The 22,973-nt window shown below is 44.9% G+C and overlaps 1 protein-coding gene across 2 annotated transcripts in view; it reads left to right on the top strand.

The window, feature by feature from the left end:
• SPTBN5 (spectrin beta, non-erythrocytic 5) overlaps positions 1-22,973 on the top strand; it is a 379,061-nt gene that overhangs the window by 318,089 nt on the left and 37,999 nt on the right. For both annotated transcript variants that reach the window (XM_068254311.1, XM_068254312.1), the window contains 9 exons: positions 1,897-2,096; positions 5,973-6,177; positions 7,659-7,853; positions 8,376-8,531; positions 10,366-10,583; positions 13,627-13,816; positions 15,042-15,218; positions 15,304-15,408; positions 16,763-17,317. In XM_068254311.1, the coding sequence (XP_068110412.1) occupies positions 1,897-2,096; positions 5,973-6,177; positions 7,659-7,853; positions 8,376-8,531; positions 10,366-10,583; positions 13,627-13,816; positions 15,042-15,218; positions 15,304-15,408; positions 16,763-17,317 (2,001 nt within the window). The remainder of the gene's footprint in view (positions 1-1,896; positions 2,097-5,972; positions 6,178-7,658; positions 7,854-8,375; positions 8,532-10,365; positions 10,584-13,626; positions 13,817-15,041; positions 15,219-15,303; positions 15,409-16,762; positions 17,318-22,973) is intronic.

Genomic DNA, 22,973 nt, shown 5'->3' with positions numbered 1-22,973 from the left:
TACAGATGTTATCCTAGTTATAACTGACTCAAGTTCATTTTTTTCATATATACAAAGTTTTCCCCATGTCCAAACTATACAATACTGTTATTGTTACATATTTTGTTGTTACGTGTTACAGTATTGTATAAACTGTTCCAAGTAGATGAAAACAAATTAAAAGTACATTAAAAACAAACCCCCCAAAAAACCCCACATAGTTTATACGCTGTCCAAATCCAGAGTTTGTCCAAAAGTAAATCATTTATCCACATTCCACCACATATAACTCGACTTGACTTACAAACAAATTCAACTTGCAAACCATCCCCCAGTACATAACCTGTTTGTAATTAGGGGAGTGCCTGTATACATTCCAAATCCTACTTAGAGCTAGGCTGACTTCCTCTTTTATATTTCTCACTGTAAAAGTGGCCACTAACGGTCCAATTGTTAGCGAAAAATTATTCGAGTGAACAAATTCTGATCGGAAGTGAAATATTGTAATACATCGTTCACTACACCATCAACGAAGCAATCTTTATTTCCTATCTATCACAACCAACAAGAAAATCCAAATTTTGGTTCGACAAATTCATTCAGGCGACATCTTTTTCACTCGTTCATAATCGATTGTGTCCACCAATGGAGATTATTTACAACCTGATCGCTCGAATGATTTTTCGCTAGAAATTGGACCGTTAGTGGCCACCTTAAGGGTTAAAAATCCAGGGCTCTACATCACATTTTCTCTGCAGTCAGACTGTAGCGTAGCTCTCACTGATAACTAATTTGAGGTTGTAAAATGCTGTGTGGCTGAGAAAAAAATCAGAGTGCAGGGAACAAATAACAAATTCAGTAGCTGACCATTTGCTTGTGTGGGAGCTGAATAAAATAAAATAAAAATCTCCCCTCGTGTACCTGAAACAATCAAAACTTTAAATATAGATTTTACCCTTTAAATACAAAATAAAGCTATTGGATTCTAGTAAAGTAGTATTTAGGATTAGGACTGTAAATACAATTGTTTATGTCATTAGTTTAAAGTGGATCCGAGGTGAACTTTTACACATTGCATAATTGTTTTCCTTTCCTATTGTTTATAGGGCATTCCTCAAGCCAAATACTTTTTTGTTTTTGTTTTACTACTCTAATTCCCTATAAACTAAAAAAGCCACGCCCACATGTTTTCAGAGAGCCTTGGCAGTAGCAAGGGCTCATGGGAGCTCAGTCTGGGCAGGAGGAGGGGGAGGTGTTACTAGCCATTGATTTCAGAGGCTGAGGGGAGGAGGAAGAAGGAGAGGGGATTAGGCTGATGGCTCAAAATACAAATAAGCCTGCCTCTGTGTAATGTTTACAAACAACATGGCTGCTGTCATTGTATCACAGGAATACATAATTATATTCTATTAAAACTGTTTGCAGCTAGATTTGCTGTGTAAACCATCTAAACTTTAGATAAGATATATAGACAAGTTACTTGTTATAGTTAGTTTTTCATCTCGGATCCGCTTTAATATCATTTCATTTTTGTTTTAAAGCAAAGCATGGGTAGGCAGTTATGAAGAAAATAGAGTTTGAGGGATTGTTTAATCATAAAGGTAGGGTTACGTTTTATAAGAAGAGAAAAATGACACAGGTAGCTTGGGAGAAGTTTTGTGGCTTTGCATTGAAGGGGGATACATTGAAGACATTAGTTAATCAGTGGAGAAGGACGGGAAGGTTTGGAATATATCTGTGTATGAGACGAGAGATATAGACTGGAGTCATGAAGTGATCTGAAGACAAAGCATGACTTTGGATATGACTCTGTTGTGAACTAGAAGTCAGTGATAGACATTCATTGAGAAGGTTAGCATAAAAGGAGGACCACTCTAGATTTACCGCACAGCCTGTGACTACTTTTCTTCTAATCAGCTTTCAGAGGCTGAAGCATGGATGGCAGAGAGAGGGTTTGTCATCAAATCGCCTGACAATGGGAAGAATGAGGAATCCACGCAAGCACTGCTGCGCAAACTAGATACCACCATACGCGACCTCGAAGGCTTCTCCCCCAGAATTGAGAAATTAAAGGAGACGGGAAGGAACTTACAGACTGACAATGAGCACCCAGAAAGGTGAGATAGTGACACTAACAAGCTGCATTTACTCATGGGCTAGGCATCTGGTACTTGTTGACCTCTTGTCCACCGCTGCTGAGGTGTCTGCTAGTTGACCCCCTTACCTGCGAACTCCAACTCCCAAGAATGGCTTTAGATGGACAACATATTAAAACTTAAGTAAATCTTCATAAATGAGATATGGAGACTACAATTACTGGCCTCCTTCTAAGAATACTGATATCCTGACTGTAATATACGCCCTACATCTAGAAGATTTCCTAATTCACACAACTGGACAGGTATACATATAGCTCATTTGCAGAGATGCCTCTGTAATGAAGGGATTGGAGCAGGTCTGGAACAACAACCCTAAGATATTGCTATAGGCTCACCACATAACATTTAACTATACTGGTGGATTGCAGGAATCCTGTCTAGCCTACAGGCTGTACTTTAGATACCTGTTGTCATGTCCTGAGTAGGGATGGTCAGTGAGATGCAGAGGATTCAGAGTTCATGCAGGCTTATGCAAATACATGCAACTTGACAATGATTTGTCAAATTCCACCATGGTGGGATTCAATTGGTCCTTTTTCAAGCTGTATATATTTGCATACAATATTTCCATAATCCTGCATCAACTTATAATTGTTTTCACTGACCAGCCTTAGGGCCTCTTTTCCATGGGCTGTTGAATTGTGTGCTCAGCAAGCAGTTACCAAGCAGCAACAAGCAGTTACCATGCAGCAGTTAGCAGTTGTTAGTTTGAGAGGCATTTCACTGCCTATCAACAGTCCGTGGAAAAGAAGCCTCAGTCCTGAGATATGCTAATACTCAGAAGGTGTGCTCATCCTTGCAGAGCTCTTAATAAATAAGGGCAGGTGATGTGGGAGTGGCCAAATAAAGCCAATGGCCTCAATTCACTAAGGTTAACTCCTGTCTTTATTAACTCTTCTGAGCTGTTTTACAGTTATCACAATGATATCACCATGGTGATAACTGTAAAACAGCTCGGAAGAGTTATTAAAGACAGGAGTTAAGCTTAGTGAATTGAGGCCAATGTCAGTATTAACCTTTCCCATTTACAAACTACATGCAATCCGGCAACCTGGGAAACCGATCAATGTAAAACCCTCTAAAGCTGGCCATACATCTAACAATATTGTAGCCCGATCGACCATTCAATTCGAAAATGTTATCAAATTGGATGAAAATTGGTGCCGCAACAAGCATGCTCGATCGAGGATTTGAATGATTTTGGGCCAAAGTTAGTCGAATGCATAGATCGAGCAAGCTGGGAAATCTCGGTCCAATATGGTTGCTCGGGTGTACGTCGTTAATGGTATGCAATATTGCGATGACCAAACGCCATGGACCTCCGGCCACTTTCCCCACAAATGTGCCCCTCCGGTGCTCGCGCATTGTAAATCTCACTGGCCCCAGCTGTGGCGACTCCCGGTTTCGTCTGCTGTCTCCCCCTCTTGCCGTGTGGTGGTGGTCGGTGTGACGGTGGTGCTCGGGGGAGAAAGCCGAGTAGACTGGGAGTTGCACAGCTGGGGCAGGTGGGATAACAATGCACAGGCACCAAGAGTTGACATTAACATTTAAAGGGCAGCCAGGAAGCTACGTCACTAGGCCGATTCCTGAGAGATTTCAAGCTAAAATTGATCAGTAATCAGCCTACAGTGTATGGGCAGCCAACAGATCTCTATCAGTACTAAAACAAAATAAGTGGTAAACCGCTCTCAGAATAGTGTACACTAGCAGTAGGGGGTAGGCCGCAGTTGTCCATCAGTTTCAGGCTGAGGAAAAGTGAACAGATAGATTCTTCAGACAGGCATACAGACAGCCGGGTTCCCCCCTTTGTGTCCCAACTCACTGGAATCCGTGGCTGATCAGGGTCTGTCTAAGCATCTGGGATGTAGGCCACCCTACCGCCTTGCTGGCAAACTGCACGACTCTTGTTCCAATGTACCTTGGTAATGTCAATAGAAAAGCGCACTCAAAGCAGCAAAAAAAAGGACATAATTTTATTTATAAAAATTGATAAAAAGTACAAACAGGCTCCAAGGAAAAATGTGAGTAACAGTAAGCCACTTACAAGCTTGGGCCTAATGTGGTGGCAAGCAGCATATGTAGGCACTAGGCTTACCACCGTAGGTGTCAGCTGCAATGCTTCGCTGCTCATTCAAAAACCAGCTGTCGCTACATAAAAGTAAAACCAGGTATATACTGTGATGCTTAAGTCCGGCACGTCACCACGCAAGGCCACGTCGCTCTGTAGCTCCCGCCAATACGTTTCGTTGCTTAGCAACTCATCAGGGGCTGATCTTTTCTTCATCCTTAAGGCCTCGTTCACATCTGCTGCGCTAAAAAACGTGCGAAAGCGCGTGGTAAAAAACGCATGCGCTTGTGCGCGCTTTAGTGCGTGTTTCTGTGCGTTGGGCTTCTTTAAAACACGTTTTGCTTACTGTAGCAGCAGCAGTTGTCAATAAAACTTTGTTTTTGTATGTAAATGTATTTTTTTTCTTCAATTAGGGGTAAAACACGCATGCGCTTCTATGCGCTTGTACGCGCTTCTGTGCGCTAAAAAAGCGCACCTATTCACTTGCATTGATGTGCACTTTACAGCTCAGCGCACAGAAATGCATGCAACACTACGTTTTTGTAACGCTGCTCAGCGCAGCGCATAGATGTGAACCAGCTACATTAGTTACATGGGAAAATAAATACCTTGCTGATCGCACAGGGCAATGCGCTGTGAAAAGCGCACAGAAACGGCCCTGATGTGAACGAGGCCTAAAACTGATGGACATTGAACTGCGGCCTACTTCCTACTGCTAGTATACACTATTCTATTTTGTTTTAGTACTATTTTTGATCATCACAATCAGCTGGGAAGCGTTCCATCCACATACAGACCAATTCATTGATTCTTATGGTTATAGTACGGACTGTATAGTTTGATAAAACGTTGATGTATGTGCGTGAGCGCTCTAAAATTTCCGTTATTCAGGGCCGGATTTACCATAAGACACTGTAGTTACGTGCCTACAGGCACCTGATAATGGAAAGGCAGCTCGCTCTCCTCCCCAAGTGCCTCCCTCTTTCCCTATGCAAAGTCCCGAGTGTAAATGAGAGGTTACTCACCAAGGTCTCTGTATTCCACTGACGAGATCTCCCTTCAGTTGGGGGCACCTCTAGCTATCTAATATTTGGGGGTACTTCTAGCTACTTAATACAGAGGATAGCTCTGGTTACCTAATACTAAGTGACACGTGTAGCTACCTACGATGGGCAAGGGAAGTAAGGGAGAAGTACCAGCTGGGCTAGCCAGCACACTTGCAGAACGGTTTGGTGGGGGTTTGTAGGTTCATGGAGGGTGAAGTCTAGGGCGCCAAGACAACTGTGCCTGTAGGCCCCTGTGATGTAAATCCAGGCCTGATGTTATTGTTTAGATCTCTGTCAGATCAGAGAGAGAGATCTTTCTCTTAGTCAATGTGCCCATACATAGCTAGATGCATGGGCACCTCAAAGCTGTTGGGAATGGGGGACTTTTAGTTAGCAAGGCACTGGCCTACCGATTATCAATACCAATACCACCCAACATGCAAGCAGACATTTTAGCATCAAAAGAGATATGGAAAAGTACCTGATATATCTAACCCAAGGCTAACTCTCCTCCAGCAAAGGGGAACTGAGTGTAGCGTTTTTCACAAAACTGTTTAATGCATAATTGATTTTTAAATAATGTCCTAGTAAATACAAAAAAATAAATATCCTATCTGAACTGGACCTTGAAGAATTTGCACAGATTTTTTTTCAGTGTCTTTGTTGTCTGAGACTTACAAATAGATTTCTTCAGTGAGTGCTAATTCCTATCTCTTGCAGTTCTTCAGTGATTCCAAAACTACAATCTGTCCTGGAGGAATATCGCTCCCTGCTGGAGAAAGCGGAGCAGCGCAGGGGTCAGCTGCAGGAGCAGTATCAGCACTTCCAGTACCTGAAAGAAGCGAACATCATACAGGCCTGGCTGATCAGCAAGAAGACGATTGCAGATTCTGAGGACTTGGGGCAAGATCTGGAGGGCATTAAGGTGATGATCAGTGGTCATTTTGTCCAAAAGCAATTTGGCACTATTTTAGAAACGAGTGTTACTTCTATTACAGTAGTTTATCTTTACTGAGCATATGTTTGCAATATTATAATGCTGCTATGAGTTAAACCATTGGGTTGCCCCACCTGCCTTGTCCAGCTCCCAGCAGCCAATCAGTTGCCTCAGAGGCTACTAGCAGCTGCTCGATCCACATACTCATATGTTATGAAAGAGCTAACATCAAAAGCGCATTTATTAATATTATTACGTGAAGAGTGGTGTTATACGGTAAGCCACAGCAGTCAAGCCGGAAGATACAACAATAATATGGTTACATTAATCAGATGTACTCAGGGCCAGTTCTCTCATGAAGCAAGGTGAAACATTTGCATCAGGCGCAGGGATTTCAGGGGCAGCATTTTTGTACTGTGTGTGTACCTTCCTGAGGAGGAATGGAGTGGCTGAGGGTGAGCAGTGTGTTTGTCACAGACTCACAGCCAGCCAGTGTGCTATTGTGTTGAGCTGCAGCATGTCATGTGAGAACCTTAAATGAAGCAGAGTGAATTGTCGTGCGCTGTGCGATCGTTCCAGTGAGGCGCATCCTCACAAGTTTGCCTCGGGTAGCAAAATGTCTAAAACCGGTCCTGGATGTACTAATGGAAGCCTACCGCAACGTGTGTGTGTGTGTGTGTGTGTGTGTGTGTGTGTAGGGGTGTTGGAGGGCATACCTTAAAGAGGAACTGTAACGTCAAAAGATCCCCTGGGGGGTACTCACCTCGGGCGGGGTAAGCCTCGGGATCCTAATGAGGCTTCCCACGCCGTCCTCCATCCGTCAGGAGTCTCGCTGCAGCCCTCCGTGCAGCGGTGACGTCAATATTTACCTTCCCGACTCCTGCGCAGGCGCTCTGATGGCTGTCTGCTCCGAAGTAGGCGGAAATACCCGATCGCCGTCGGGTCTGCTCTACTGCGCAGGCGCAAGTTTCCGGTGCCTGCGCAGTAGAGCGGACCCGACGGAGATCGGGTATTTCCGTCTATTTCCGTGCCGAAAGCAGCCACAGCGCCCCCCGCTGGAGCCAGCAAAGGTAAATATTGAAGCTACAGTCGGCTCTGTCGCCGGCTGTTCGGAGGGCTGCAGCGAGACCCCCGTGGGACAGAGGACGGCGTGGGAAGCCTCATTAGGATCCGGAGGCTTCCCCCACCCGAGGTGAGTACCCCCCAGGGAGGTTTTTGTTGTTACAGAGTCTCTTTAAGTGTCCCTCTATCTTATCTCACAAAGTTGGAAGGTATGATATATCTGTATGTTATATTTTAGGTGTTTAGTCCTTAGCTGCACATTTAATGCTCTGACTGTTTATCACAAGATTCATTTCAGAGTTAAAAAAAATCCTGTAGTTTGTGAACACACAAACTGATAACACGTGTTTTGTTTTTCTCCCCAGTGTCAGCCGAGTCATCAAATAAATAGATTTTCTTCATTTCAGGTCCTGGAAAAGCAGTTTGAGAACTTTGTGAAGGAGATCGAGACGCTGGGTAAGGGGAAAGTCCTCTCCCTGAATGAACTGGCAGCAGGATTGCTGAAAGAACCGCACAGCCAGGCAGAAGGGATCAGGAAGAAGACAGAAGAAGTGAACAGCACGTGGGATGTGCTCTGCCGGGCAATACAGAATAGAGCCAAGGTGAGTATCTCCTGTGTGTTCAACAACAAATAACATTTGTAAAGCGCTTTTCTCCCGTAGGACTCAAAGCGCGTAAGCATGGCTCAGACCAGTAATTGGTTGATTGGTAAGTCGTGGAACAGAGAAAGAATTCTATACGTCTGGAAATGCCAGGCTAAACAGGTGGCTTTTCAGTCTTGATTTGAATAACTACAGGGATGGGGCTGTCTTTACTGGGTATGGTAGGGAGTTCCAAAGAGTAGGGGCAGCATGACAGAAGGCTCTGTCTCCACAGGTTTTGAGGTGCACTCTGGGAATGATCAGGAATATAGAACCTGCTGATCTGAGGTTGTGTTCAGAACTTGTCCAGACTGAGCTAGTTCTGTGGCTTTCACCAGCCGACATACGGCGTTACAAGGCCATGCTACATGTACCGATATTACAACTTTATTTATTTTTTGCCATATCATAGAGGAGATAGTATTGCACCTGTAGATGTGATTTATACTCACAAGATTATGACTTATTCCTTCTGTTTATCAGATACTGACGACAGCACACCAGGTCCATCAGTTCGATCATGACGTTGATGAGCTGATGGGCTGGATCCAGGAGAAGGAAGTCACAGTGGATACAGATGACTATGGTTACGACTTACCTGGTGTGCAAACACTGCTCAGCCAGCATGAAGGATTCGAGGTGAGTGGTTCTCTAGGGAGTGCTTTTGAATGGAATAAGGAAAATCCTGAAACTATCCCATGGGGAGATCTGTCAGATTTTTACTAGCAACTATAAATGATGGCTACATAGGAAAAAAAGTTTAGAGAGCATTTACTCTGGGACAAATGTACAGTTAAAGGTACATACACGTCGGATTTTCGCAAACGACCCGCCGTTTCATCGTTTGAATGTCAAATCGAGCATGTGTACAGTCCGTCGTTCAGCTGATAAGACTGAACTTGAGTGATCCCCTTGGCGGATTGTTCAAATCCAGTTTTATCAGCTGAACGACAGACCGTACACACGCCTGATTTGACGTCCAAATGACCGGTCGTTCAAACGTCCAAACGACGGGTCATTTGTGAAAATTCAACGTGTGTACGAGCCTTTATACACATGTATTTTACACATTTTCACGATAGCTGTCTTTTAAGCTCAAGTGTCAATTCTGTCCTCTCCCTCCCCCCTATTGTTCTGAAAAAAGAATGGCTTTTCCCAATCAATAGTCTATTTGTATTTTATATAATATTGATAGGATGCCCCTAGTGCAAATCAAATACATTTTCAGTGTTTTTCTTTGTCTAATCTATTAAACTATCTGATAGTGTATGGTGGCCCGGACTGAAAGGGCAAAAAAATAAATAAAACATTTTTACTTACCTAGGACCTCTGCCAGGTACCCCCCCCCCCCCCCCACCCCAGCTAAACTGTGCCAGCGACGTGACATACTGATCTTCCATTCCTACGCTGCAGCTTACTTTCACTTCTCCAGTGTGTGTCTACTGCACCTGCGCAGCCCTGGCCTCACGCATCCCCGATCACGCCCCCATCACCGAGAGCATACTGCGCAGACACAGTAGAGATTTTCTCGTACTGTGCCTGCGCCGGACGCTGCTGGCCACAGGAACACATACAAGGATATATGTGACCAGAGTGCAGTGGAGATCGACTTAGAATTCGGCTTCGACTATGAGGAGAAAAGTGATCCGCAGCGGGGGAACGGAGGATCGGTATGTCATGGCGCGGACACAGGTCAGCTGCAGGGGACTGGCAGAAGCCCCAGGTAAGTGAAACACTTACACTTACACTTTAAAGCACACCCGAACTGAGTGGGATGTGGAGGCTGCTTTTTATTTTTCCATTTAAACAATATCCGTTGCCTGGCTGTCCTGCTAATCATCTGCCTCTAATACTTTCAGCCATAGACCCTGAACAAGCATGCAGATCAGGTGGTTCTGACTGAAGCCTGACTAGATTAGCTGCATTCTTGTTTCAGGTGTGTGTGATCCAGTTACTACTTGAGCCAAAGAGATCAGCAGGACTGCCAGACAACTGGTATTGTTCAAAAGGAAATAAATATGGCAGCTTCCATATACCTCTTACTTCAGGTGCCCTTTAATTATCTAAAATCACTATTTGGACCATTTATTCCCTAATAAGACACCCTCCAAACCATGAATATAATTTGAAAAGCAGCTTCTGTAGCACAAATTAACTTCTCCTGCCTTCCTGTCTTGTAACGTATTCCAACTCCTTAGTGAGAGACTTCTCACAAGTCTCTTTTGCCTTCTTGAACACCTTCCCATAAACCCCATGGGACTCGCCAACCTTTGAAATCTTCGAATCTTTCAACTTTAGCACTCCTCTTCGTACGCTGGCATGTGATCTGGCATGGGAGATTCTATCCATTTATTGAGCTTTATCGGATCCCCTCCTGTCTGGCAAGGCTCATGCTACCATCTTATATGCAGCTGACTTTCTTTATCCTTTCTACCAGGTTCTATTGGCAATGTTTTATGTATATATTTTTTAGCGCGATCTGGCAGCCATTAAAAAGGGAATGGAGCAAGTTATCAAGTTGGGCCAGCATGTCAGTCAGATTCACCCTCCAGTTCAGAAGAACGTCACACAGAGACTGGAGGAGGTGGCTCAGCACTGGGGGAAGCTGCTCAACAAGTCACAAGAAAGAAAAGAGAGACTGAAGCAAGCAGAGCAAGTACAGCTGTACTTCAATGACTGCGGAGAGCTGATGTAAGTGTTCTATGGAGATAGCAAAGTGGCTACCTGTAGTCAGCCGTGCCTGGAAATGGGTGTCACAGCGAATTTATGCTGTTAAAAAGATCAGGCAGAAAAGTGAATGCATCTTTACTTGTTCAGGAGGAAATGCCTTTGTACTGCACTTTTGTATGACCTCTACTCGGACAATAACTGAAAGCTTTTGTGAAATAGTTTTATATTGAAAACCTTTGTTGCAGTGCCGATTATTTTGTTTGAATAAATTCCCAATAGACATGAGGCAGAGGATAAATTATGACTGAGAGTCCATATTTGCAATTCTCCCTTTTCAGGGTGTAACATCTACAGGTTTATCGTTCAGAAAACTCCACTGAATGTTTATCTCCAGTAATATGACATAGTGATGATGTCTGTATGTGAAGCATGCCAGATCATATATGGTTACATTATTGGTAGAAATATGGGCACTGCAGTGGCGTAGGGGCAGTGGTTGCCGCTGCCACCAGGTCCAAGGGGCCCCTTTTGTCCTCCCCAGTCCCCACGTGCTGCATGGGGGGCGCATAGAGCAGCTGAGCTGGTAATTAGATACACTCATTGCCGGGATCCAAGCGCTGCATGTACTACTTACTCCCTGTTCCTGCTTTCCATCTCGTAGTAACAGTGAGATGGAATGCAGGACAAGGAAGAAATAAGTGTATGCGGCGCTGGATCCCGGGTATGTGAGCATCTAATTACCTGCTCAGCCGCTCTATGTGCCCCCCACACACACAGCACATGGGAATGACTGATTACCCACTCAGCTGCTGTTTGTGCGCCCGCTGCTCCCCCCTCTGCCTGGCTACTTATACTGGGGCCATCTATACCTGGCTAGATATACGGGGGAAACTTATACCAAATACTGCTCTCTCTCTCTCTCTCTCTCTCTCTCTCTCTCTGCTGCGAAGGTGGCTTCAGAAGTCTTCGGGAGCCTGAGTGCTCCCATAGACGGGCTGCTCCATACTGCTCACACGCGGGCGCCCTCTCTCGCGCACTCATGCGTGCACAGTATGGAGCCGCCTGTTCGGGAGGAATCGTCTCCCAAAGACTTCCGAAGGTTCCCGCAGTGGGGGCTTCAAATGGGACAGTCAGTGCTTGGTGGAGGGGACCGGGAGTGGAAGGCTCTATACGACCCAGAACCTTCCCTCTCCTTAGGTAAGTTTCTGCTACATTTTTTATTTTTAACGATTCACAATTACTTGCTATACTGCGTTCCCCGCTTAGTGGTAATTCAGGCTCCGGCGGTTGCCAGAACATGAATTACATTTCCCTCCGAGTTGCGACAACTAGAAGGGGGAATAGTATTTAACGGCACCCAGATGACTTGCACTCCATAATAATACAGACAATGGTATACACCAAATATGGACACTGGTGCAAAATACAGAATTGGTAATTACCGTGACAAATGTAACATGATGAATAAAAAGTATACCAGATTGCAAGATACGACATGAATAACTATTTCCAGAAGGGTGAGAGGGCCCTGCCCTTGCGAGCTTAGAAAACACCATTTATGGTGCTGAAAAACAAAAATTTGCTTTCTTAAAACAGAAAGAATTTGCGATAATTCAGGTTGGAGTGAGCTTGAGATGTCTCCCAGGGCATCACTGCTGAATATATGCAAATTGTTACAAGCCCTACTGCATAGAGCCAAATTGATGCACGCCATGCACTGATGAGGATTAAACAATCCGAAACAGCCTGTATGCATGTTGGATTATTATGGCTCTGTACAAATTAACAAGCTGACACATCATTGCATTCCAGCGGTTCTGGAGGTGTGTTTAGCTTCTAAGGGTAACAATGGTTAATTTGCATATATTCAGCAGTGATGCTCTGGGAGAAATCTCAAGCTCACTCCAACCTGAATTATCGCAAATTCTTTCTGTTTTAAGAAAGCAAACTCTTGTTTTCTTAACATCTTAGTAAGGGGGCTTTTAGGACCATTGCACTCCCTTACACACTCCAATGAGTTCTGGGTCACCATGAGCTTGCTGGTTAGTCTGTATGCTGCTGAAAACGCTGTGTATTCAGGAGTATTTCAGATTCATATTTCACACACTTAAACTCCATTTCTGCAAGGTACTTCATTGGGTTAAAAGTAGAGATGGGAAGTTCGGATCTTTTCAATGATCCGGATGATTCGAATCGGATCATTGAAAAGATCCGGATCTTTGATCCGAATCTCGGATCATTTTACTACCGAAGCTTTCGGGGGTGAAATGAATAGCAGGACAGGTCTTTCCCTGCTGTGGACAGGAGAAGGGGAGGGGGGTGGACACACAGAGAAGGGGAGAAGATGGACAGAGGGCAAGGAGTGGACAGAGGAGGGATGAGCAGAGAGCAGAAATGTTTGCTTGCACACAATACCCACATGCTGCAATCATATGCTTTACATGTATTTCACCTATATGCTCATCTGTGTACTTTGAATGCAAACGTCGCGCAGTGAAAGAAAGCATTCCCAGAAGTAAAGTGCAGCTGTTTAGAGCAGTGCAGGAGGATCATATTGCGCTGCAATCACAGTGCCTGCAAAGTTACTGAGCTGTGCTGAGCTGAGCCAAAAGCTTCCAATGTGTTCACTGTGCACAACTACGGAACAGACAGCCTATAATCAGCAGCACGTTATAGCCAGTATGTGTGCTCTATACATATCTGGCAGTGGCACCCATGTCCCCTCTCTCTCATCTACCTGTCTCCCTGCAAGGCTGGCTCCCATCCAACAGAGCGATCCATCTCAGCTCTGCTTCCAGGACCCCGCTGCCCGCTGAGAGGGGGCGTGTCGCTCATGGCCCCGCCCCTTTTGTGATCCGAATCACTCATTTTGATGATTCGGATGATTCGACTCACAAAATAGATTCAGATCAAAGATCCGAATCGTTCATGATCCGGACAACACTAGTTAAAAGAGAACCCTCTTGTCCTTGAATTTGCATTTCAAATTCAAATAATCTGTTTTTCTGCTTATTGCCTGATTAGATTAGAGTTCTTGCTTCATCACATGCTTTTTCTACACCAGTGTCTGGGTGAGGGAGATGCACGCTCTGGTGAACTCAGAGGAACTGGCCAATGACATGGCAGGGGCTGAACTGCTGATCAAACGACATGAGGAATATAAGAGAGAGATTGACAAGAACTGGGTCAAATTTGAGGAGCTGCAGCGAACAGGAAAGACTCTCCTGGAAAAACATCACTTCATGTCAGTAGAGGTAAGATTTCTACAGCTGCCACATATCCTATTTCATGAGAGAAACATGCATTGCATTCATTGGATGCATTCATTAAGGGAACCTGACGTGAGAGGCACGTGGAGGCTGTCATAATGCAATACCAGTTGCCTGGCAGTTGTGCTGATCTTACTGGCAGCATCTAATCCAGCATGCAGCTAATCCAGACAGACTTCAGTCAGAGCAACTGATCTGCATGCTTGTTTTGGGTCTATGACTAAATGTATTAGAGGCAGAGGGTAAGGACGACAGCCAGACAGTGTGAGTTGTTTAAAAGGAAATAAATATGTCAGCCTCTATATCCTTCTCACTTCAGGTGTACTTTAGGCCCCTTTTACACTCGCCTTACAAGTGTGTGTTGCATTACCGTTTTACCACAGGGTAATGTAACAACAATGCAAGGCAATGGGGTCTAGCACACTTGTCACTTCAAGTTGCAGCAGAAGTGGCCGATCGGCCGTCGACCTTGCCCCAAAGTCAACAGCATGTTACCGCCGCACTTCTGTGGTAATGCAGCAACGGTAGAAGTCATGTAAGTCAATGGGCGATGCAGGGATTTTAAATATGTTGGTGGCAGTGTGGCTGGATGGTGTAATGGTTAAGGGCTCTGCCTCTGACAAAGGAGACCAGGGTTCGAATCTCGTCTCTGCCTGATCAGTAAGCCAGAACCTATTCAGTAGGAGACCTTTGGCAAGTCTCCCTAACACTGCTACTGCCTATAGAGCGCGTCCTAGTGGCTGCTGCTCTGGCGCTTTGAGTCCGCCAGGAGAAAAGCACGATATAAATGTTATTTGTCTTGTCTTGTGGCAGTGGTATGTGGCGTGCATGCCCGGAACAACTGGGAAACCCAGGAATCCTAGTGATGTACTTCCTGTTCAGCAGGGAGTACGTCACTGCGCGAGGGTCGGTGAAGGGCGTGCTGGAGGGAGGCGGAGCTATGCATATGGCTCTGTTGGCGCACTGTGCCGTAGGGTCATATGAATTTTTTTTTTGTGATGTGGATGGGGCATTACACCCCAACACAATGACCAGGTGTAAAACCGGCCACAAGGAAGACATCCGCACAGTTTATTTTAAGGCTTTACATTCACACTGATGTCGTAAATTTGTGATAAGATTTTAGGTGTCAAGTGGGAATTCCGTACTTCTAAAAAAACAAACTTCCTTTTCGCATTGGGTTTGTGATGTATCTGCCTTGGCATTCTAGATTGCAGAAAAAGTCAATGAGCTGTCAGAGCTGATGGGGCTGGTGTCTGACAGCTGGAAGAGGAGGAAGGAAATCTATGAGGAAAACCTGGAGATCCAATTGCTGGGTCGGGAGATAGAGCAAGCTGATGGATGGCTGAACTCCAGAGAACCCTATCTTCTGGATCCAAATTTTGGGGTGAGGCTCTTTAAGTAATGTCATGTAGCTCAGGTTGGTTAATTCAGAGCTTAATTATAACATTCATATCACTTTCTCTTGCCAGGACTCTGTGTCTCAAGTTGAAGAGCTTTTAAAGAAACAGGAAGACTTTGAGAAGATGTTGGCAGCCCAAGCGGAGAAGTTTGAACTTCTGAAAAGGAAAACTAAGGTTAACTGTTTCTGTCTGAAGTTTTTGTTGTGGTTTTTTTTTTTGCTAATAGATTTGGAGTTTGTATCTAAATTACATACTGTATAAAGATAAGTAAATAGAATTTGTGAACCCATCCTGGCTGGTTTCACGATGCGATTGTGTTTGTAATTTCTAGCAGTGAAAAAAATAAGCACAAAAATATTTAAGTTGGTAGGTCACAAGAAAATCGCACAGCTCCCCGTTTGCTATGTGATGTTTTTAGCTTAACTCAGATGCAAACACAGGAAAAAATGCAGCATGCACTGTCCATTTTTTTTTTTTGGAAAAATCAAGTCGCACTAGTGGGAGAAGCTCACCGGGATTATTTTGTTAAAGTAAACCTGTAATTTAAAAGATACTAAGTTAGACAAGTCCTCTTCCTGACCACCAATACAGAAGTTTGTGTCCGCACTCTTTTCTGTGAATGAGTGCGGCAGCATTACACAGACACAGGGCGCCTCGCATCTGCACAATACCACGGAGCAGAAAAGCCGAGCTTGATCGGCACCGTGCTACTGCGCAGGCGCAAGGTATCCTGCGTAGTGCGGCAGCGCTCATTCATGGATGGGAGCATGGCCATCATGGCCATGCGTACTCTTCAACAAGGGCTTGTTAAAGAGGTTTGAGGGATCCCACCGCTGGGTACACAGAAACATTTAGCACATGAAAGGTGCTTTGTGTTTCTATATGGTTATATGATACATGAGTTGGCCCAATAAACAGGACAATACAGACATACCAACCAATAAGTTCCTTATGCCAAACATTGTTTCATTTTTTTGCTTCTCTAAGCTGAATCAATTTAAAATTAGATTGGGTAGAGGTACGCATCAAATTTAGAAGAGGGAAAGCGTGCTGATATGCCAACAAGAATCACTAAATTACGCAGCTTTTTAAATTCCATTTACCAAGGCTAGAAATAGTAACAAAAACAGAGGAAAGAGAGAAAAATCAATTACTGCTGAAAGGCTAATCTTGTTACAGTACCAGAATGCGTGTTTGATGCCTCGGCTAGAGACGTTATGCCTGGTACACAACTGTGAGATATTTTATGGCAGATTTACTGCCGGATTATTTCCACCATGTCCGATCGATTTTCCGTTCACTTCTATGGAAACTCACTCAGAAAATCTATCGGAAATCAGATCAGACTTGTTGGAAAATAATTGATTTGGCAGTAAATCTGCCAGAAAATCTCATCACGTGTGCCTAGCATTACATAGCAGACAAGTTTTAATATAATAAGGTATTGCCGATGTCAAGAGAAAAATATAATACAAATGTAATGCAATAAATAAACTGGAAGCTGTCTTTTGCTGTGTCCACTGAACAGGGAGAGCACGGCCTGCAGAGGCGCATCAGCCATGAAGACATGGAGCAGAAAAGACCTGAGCCCTTCTACCGTGTGCCTTCTCTAAAGAGGAAGACTTCAGACAAGAAAGGGTTCCCATCAAAGCTGGAGAGGGGAAGTTTGAAGAGTTCGACCCCCAGGTCTCCTTTGGAGCCACTAAGTATTCTTCAGCCAAAACCTGCAGATACCACTGGAACTTTTGCTTTGATTGATGAATTGGATTTCAGTGCCAGCAAAACAGAGAGAGAGCCAGAAACACCTATTACAGCAAATCTACTTGATCTTAAGATACCACCTTTGGAGAGCTCTGGTTTCCTCTCAGCATCTCAGCCACCACAAATGACCCCACAGCTGTCCTCCACCTCAGCACAAACATACCCATTTTATAAGGTGCCCGTCACACACAGTGATGCCTCATTCATTTCTTTACAAGACACTAAACCTCGTTCCCTTGGGGACTCTCTGCAGTTCGTGAATGTGAATACAAAACCATCAGGGAATACATCCTCCTTTTCAGAACTACATACTCTTGATTTGGTGAGTAAGCTCTTGGCTTCAAATTACTGTGCAGGTAATACTGGTCATGTGACTGTACTACGTGGAGCCTGCGCAGATAGCTACTAGTGTGCCTGAGCGCAGCAGTGAATATTATTGGGTTTTTTTGGGGGGGTCGGGGGGGGGGGTGCGGGGGTGCACATTAAGATCCAGAGGCTCTCCTCTCCCAAGGTAGGTATCTGTTGTTGTTTTTTTATATATTTACTACTCAAGGATTCTCTTTGAGCTTTTATTCTTTGGCCCATATCCTATTACCGGTAGCTTTTCTCCAAGGAAATATTTTCAACACTTACCAATAAAATTAGGGATGCTCATTCGAATTCCGCGGAAATGCAATTTCCGAAATTCCGATCGGAAATTGCATTTTCGCATCGGAATGCGGAAATCAGTAATGCAAGTGCGGTAGGCGGATTTCTGCCGGAAATCGCGGAAATTCCGCCCGACTTTAACATCGATTTTCTCAAAAACTATAAGGTCTTTTTGAACATTTTTTTGCATCTTGTTCACAAGATTCAGTTTAATAAACCCTGAAAATTTGGTGTTTCTAGGACTTACGGGGGCTTTGCTATTAACCGCTAAAGTCGGCGGATTTTTACTGTAATGTAATCTGCCTATTTTCTGCATTTTACATTACAGTAAAAACCAGCCGACTTTAGCGGTTAATAGCAAAGCTCCCGTATGTCCTAGAAACACCACATTTTCTGGTTTTATTAAACAGAATATTGTGAATAAGATGCAAACAAAAGTTTTCAAAAAGACCTCATAGTTTTTGAGAAAATCGATGTTAAAGTCAGGTGGAAATTCCACATCGGAATGCGGAAATTGGTAGCAGAAAGCGGAATCGGTAATTGGCAATGGCGGAATGTGGATTTACAGCGGAATCGGAAATTGGCATTTCCGACCATCCCTAAATAAAATACCTTTAACCACATAACGACCGCCCCCAGCCGATGGGCGGCGGCAAAGTCTGGGCCCAAACGACCGCAATACGCCCATCGGCGGGGGCGGCTGCGGGAGTGGCTATGCGGCGATCGCGTCATTCGTGACGCGATCAGCCGCCGGGGACTGGCTCCGCCCCCCGTTCGCCGTAACCCGCCGGCCGTTCGGAAGCGCCGGCGGGTTACTGGCATCCGGATCGCCGCTGCAACAGTGTATAATAGGCTTTGTAATGTATACAAAGCCTATTATACTGGCTGCCTCCTGCCCTGGTGGTCCCAGTGTCCGAGGGACCACCAGGGCAGGCTGCAGCCACCCTAGTCTGCACCAAACACACTGATTTCCCCCCCCCCCTGCCCCCTGATCGCCCACAGCACCCCTCAGACCCCCCCCTGCCCACCCCCCAGACCACTGTTTGCACCCAGTCACCCTCCTAATCACCCATCAATCACTCCCTGTCACTATCTGTCAACGCTATTTTTTTTTTAAGTCCCTAATCTGCCCCCTACTCCCTCCTGATCACCCCCCCACCCCTCAGATTCTCCCCAGACCCCCCCCAGACCCCCCCCCCCCCCCCCCGTGTACTGTATGCATCTATCCCCCCTGATCACCTGTCAATCACCTGTCAATCACCTGTCAATCACCCGTCAATCACCCCCTGTCACTGCCACCCATCAATCAGCCCCTGATCTGCCCCTTGCGGGCAATCTGATCACCCCCCCACACCAATAGATCGCCCGCAGATCCGACATCAGATCACCTCCCAAATCCATTGTTTACATCTATTCTCTCCTCTAAACACCCACTAATTACCCATCAATCACCCCCTATCACCACCTGTCACTGTTACCCATCAGATTAGACCCTAATCTGCCCCTTGCGGGCACCCAATCACCTGCCCACACGCTCAGATTGCCCTCAGACCCCCCCCTTATCAATTCGCCCGTGCAATATTTACATCTGTTCTCCCCTGTAATAACCCACTGATTACCTGTCAATCACCCATCAATCACCCCCTGTCACTGCCACCCATCAATCACCCCCTGTCACTGCCACCCATCAATCAGCCCCTAACCTGCCCCTTGCGGGCAATCTGATCACCCACCCACACCAATAGATCGCCCGCAGATCCGACATCAGATCACCTCCCAAATCCATTGTTTACATCTATTCTCTCCTCTAAACACCCACTAATTACCCATCAATCACCCCCTATCACCACCTGTCACTGTTACCCATCAGATTAGACCCTAATCTGCCCCTTGCGGGCACCCAATCACCTGCCCACACGCTCAGATTGCCCTCAGACCCCCCCCTTATCAATTCGCCCGTGCAATATTTACATCTGTTCTCCCCTGTAATAACCCACTGATTACCTGTCAATCACCCATCAATCACCCCCTGTCACTGCCACCCATCAATCACCCCCTGTCACTGCCACCCATCAATCAGCCCCTAACCTGCCCCTTGCGGGCAATCTGATCACCCACCCACACCAATAGATCGCCCGCAGATCCGACATCAGATCACCTCCCAAATCCATTGTTTACATCTATTCTCTCCTCTAAACACCCACTAATTACCCATCAATCACCCCCTATCACCACCTGTCACTGTTACCCATCAGATTAGACCCTAATCTGCCCCTTGCGGGCACCCAATCACCCGCCCACACCTCAGAACGCCCTCAGACCCCAGCCCTGATCACCTCGCCAGTGCATTGCTTGCATCTATTTCCCCCCTCTAATCACACCTTGAGACACCCATCAATCACCTCCTGTCACCCCCTAGCACACCTACCCATCAGATCAGGCCCTAATTTGCCCCGTGTGGGCTCCTGATCACTCGGCCAAACCCTCAGATCCCCCTCAGACCCCCTTCCGATCACCTCCCCAGTGCATTGATTGCATCTATTTTCCCCTCTAACCGCCCCCTGAGACACCCATCAATCACCTCCTGTCACCCCCCTAGCACTCCTATCCATCAGATCAGGCCCAATACATCCTGTCATCTAAGAGGCCACCCTGCTTATGACCGATTCCACAAAATTTGCCCCCTCATAGACCACCTGTCATCAAAATTTGCAGATGCTTATACCCCTGAACAGTCATTTTGAGAAATTTGGTTTCCAGACTACTCACAGTTTTGGGCCCGTAAAATGCCAGGGCAGTATAGGAACCCCACAAGTGACCCCATTTTAGAAAGAAGACACCCCAAGGTATTCTGTTAGGTGTATGATGAGTTCATAGAATATTTTATTTTTTGTCAAAAGTTAGCGGAAATTGGATTGTTATTGTTTTTTTCACAAAGTGTCATTTTTCACTAACTTGTGAGAAAAAATAAAATCTTCTATGAACTCACCATACCCCTAACGGAATACCTTGGGGTGTCTTCTTTCTAAAATGGGGTCACTTGTGGGGTTCCTATACTGCCCTGGCATTTTAGGGGCCCTAAACCGTGAGGAGTAGTCTAGAAAACAAATGCCTCAAAATGACCTGTGAATAGGACGTTGGGCCCCTTAGCGCACCTAGGCTGCAAAAAAGTGTCACACATGTGGTATCGCCATACTCAGGAGAAGTAGTATAATGTGTTTTGTGGTGTATTTTTACACATACTCATGCTGGGTGGGAGAAATCTCTCTGTAAATGGACAATTGTGTGTAAAAAAAATCAAAAATGTGTCATTTACAGAGATATTTCTCCCACCCAGCATGGTTATATGTAAAAATACACCACAAAACACATTATACTACTTCTTCTGAGTACGGCGATACCACATGTGTGACACTTTTTTGCAGCCTAACTGTGCTAAGGGGCCCAAAGTCCAATGAGTACCTTTAGGATTTCACAGGTCATTTTGAGACATTTGGGTTCAAGACTACTCCTCACGGTTTAGGGCCCCTAAAATGCCAGGGCAGTATAGGAACCCCACAAGTGACCCCATTTTAGAAAGAAGACACCCCAAGGTATTCTTTTAGGTGTATGATGAGTTCATAGAAGATTTTATTTTTTGTCACAAGTTAGCGGAAATTGATATGTATTGTTTTTTTTTTCACAAAGTGTCATTTTCCGCTAACTTGTGACAAAAAAAAAATCTTCTATGAACTCACCATACTCCTAACAGAATACCTTGGGGTGTCTTCTTTCTAAAATGGGGTCACTTGTGGGGTTCCTATACTGCCCTGGCATTTTAGGGGCCCTAAACCGTGAGGAGTAGTCTAGAATCCAAATGCCTCAAAATGACCTGTGAATAGGACGTTAGGCCCCTTAGCGCACCTAGGTTGCAAAAAAGTGTCACACATGTGGTATCGCCGTACTCAGAAGAAGTAGTATAATGTGTTTTGGGGTGTATTTTTATACATACCCATGCTGGGTGGGAGAAATCTCTCTGTAAATGGACAATTGTGTGTAAAAAAAATCAAATAATTGTCATTTACAGAGATATTTCTCCCACCCAGCATGGGTATGTGTAAAAATACACCCCAAAACACATTATACTACTTCTCCTGAGTACGGCGGTACCACATGTGTGGCACTTTTTTGCACCCTAAGTGCGCTAAGGGGCCCAAAGTCCAATGAGTACCTTTAGGATTTCACAGGTCATTTTGCCACATTTGGTTTCAAGACTACTCCTCACGGTTTAGGGCCCCTAAAATGCCAGGGCAGTATAGGAACCCCACAAATGACTCCATTTTAGAAAGAAGACACCCCAAGGTATTCCGTTAGGAGAATGGCGAGTTCATAGAAGATTTTATTTTTTGTCACAAGTTAGCGGAAAATGACACTTTGTGAAAAAAAACAATTACAATCAATTTCCGCTAACTAGTGACAAAAAAAAAAAATCTTCTATGAACTCACCATACATCTAACGGAATACCTTGGGGTGTCTTCTTTCTAAAATGGGGTAATTTGTGGGGTTCCTATACTGTCCTGGCATTTTAGGGGCCCTAAACCGTGAGGAGTAGTCTTGAAACGAAATTTCTCAAAATGACCTGTGAAATCCTAAAGGTACTCATTGGACTTTGGGCCCCTTAGCGCAGTTAGGGTGCAAAAAAGTGCCACACATGTGGTATCGCCGTACTCAGGAGAAGTAGTATAATGTGTTTTGGGGTGTATTTTTCCACATACCCATGCTGAGTGGGAGAAATATCTCTATAAATAGACAATTGTGTGTAAAAAAAATAAAAAAATTGTCATTTACGGAGATATTTCTCCCACCCAGCATGTGTATGTGTAAAAATACACCCCAAAACACATTATACTACTTTTCCTGAGTACGGCAATACCACATGTGTGGCACTTTTTTGCGGCCTAACTGCGCTAAGGGGCCCAAAGTCCAATGAGCATCTTTAGGCTTTACAGGGGTGCTTACAATTAGGCACCCCCCAAATGCCAGGACAGTAAACACACCCCACAAATGACCCCATTCTGGAAAGTAGACACTTCAAGGTATTCAGAGAGGAGCATAGTGAGTCCGTGGCAGATTTCATTTTTTTTTGTCGCAAGTTAGAAGAAATGGAAACTTTTTTTTTTTTTTTTTTTTGTCACAAACTGTCATTTTCCGCTAACTTGTGACAAAAAATAAAATCTTCTATGAACTCACCATGCCTCTCACTGAATACTTTGGGATGTCTTCTTTCCAAAATGGGGTCATTTGGGGGGTATTTGTACTATCCTGGAATTTTAGCCCCTCATGAAACATG

The sequence above is a fragment of the Hyperolius riggenbachi genome, chromosome 9 (genome assembly GCF_040937935.1).
Source record: "Hyperolius riggenbachi isolate aHypRig1 chromosome 9, aHypRig1.pri, whole genome shotgun sequence".
NCBI lineage: Eukaryota > Metazoa > Chordata > Amphibia > Anura > Hyperoliidae > Hyperolius > Hyperolius riggenbachi.
This window is presented reverse-complemented; position numbering and strand designations above follow the sequence as displayed.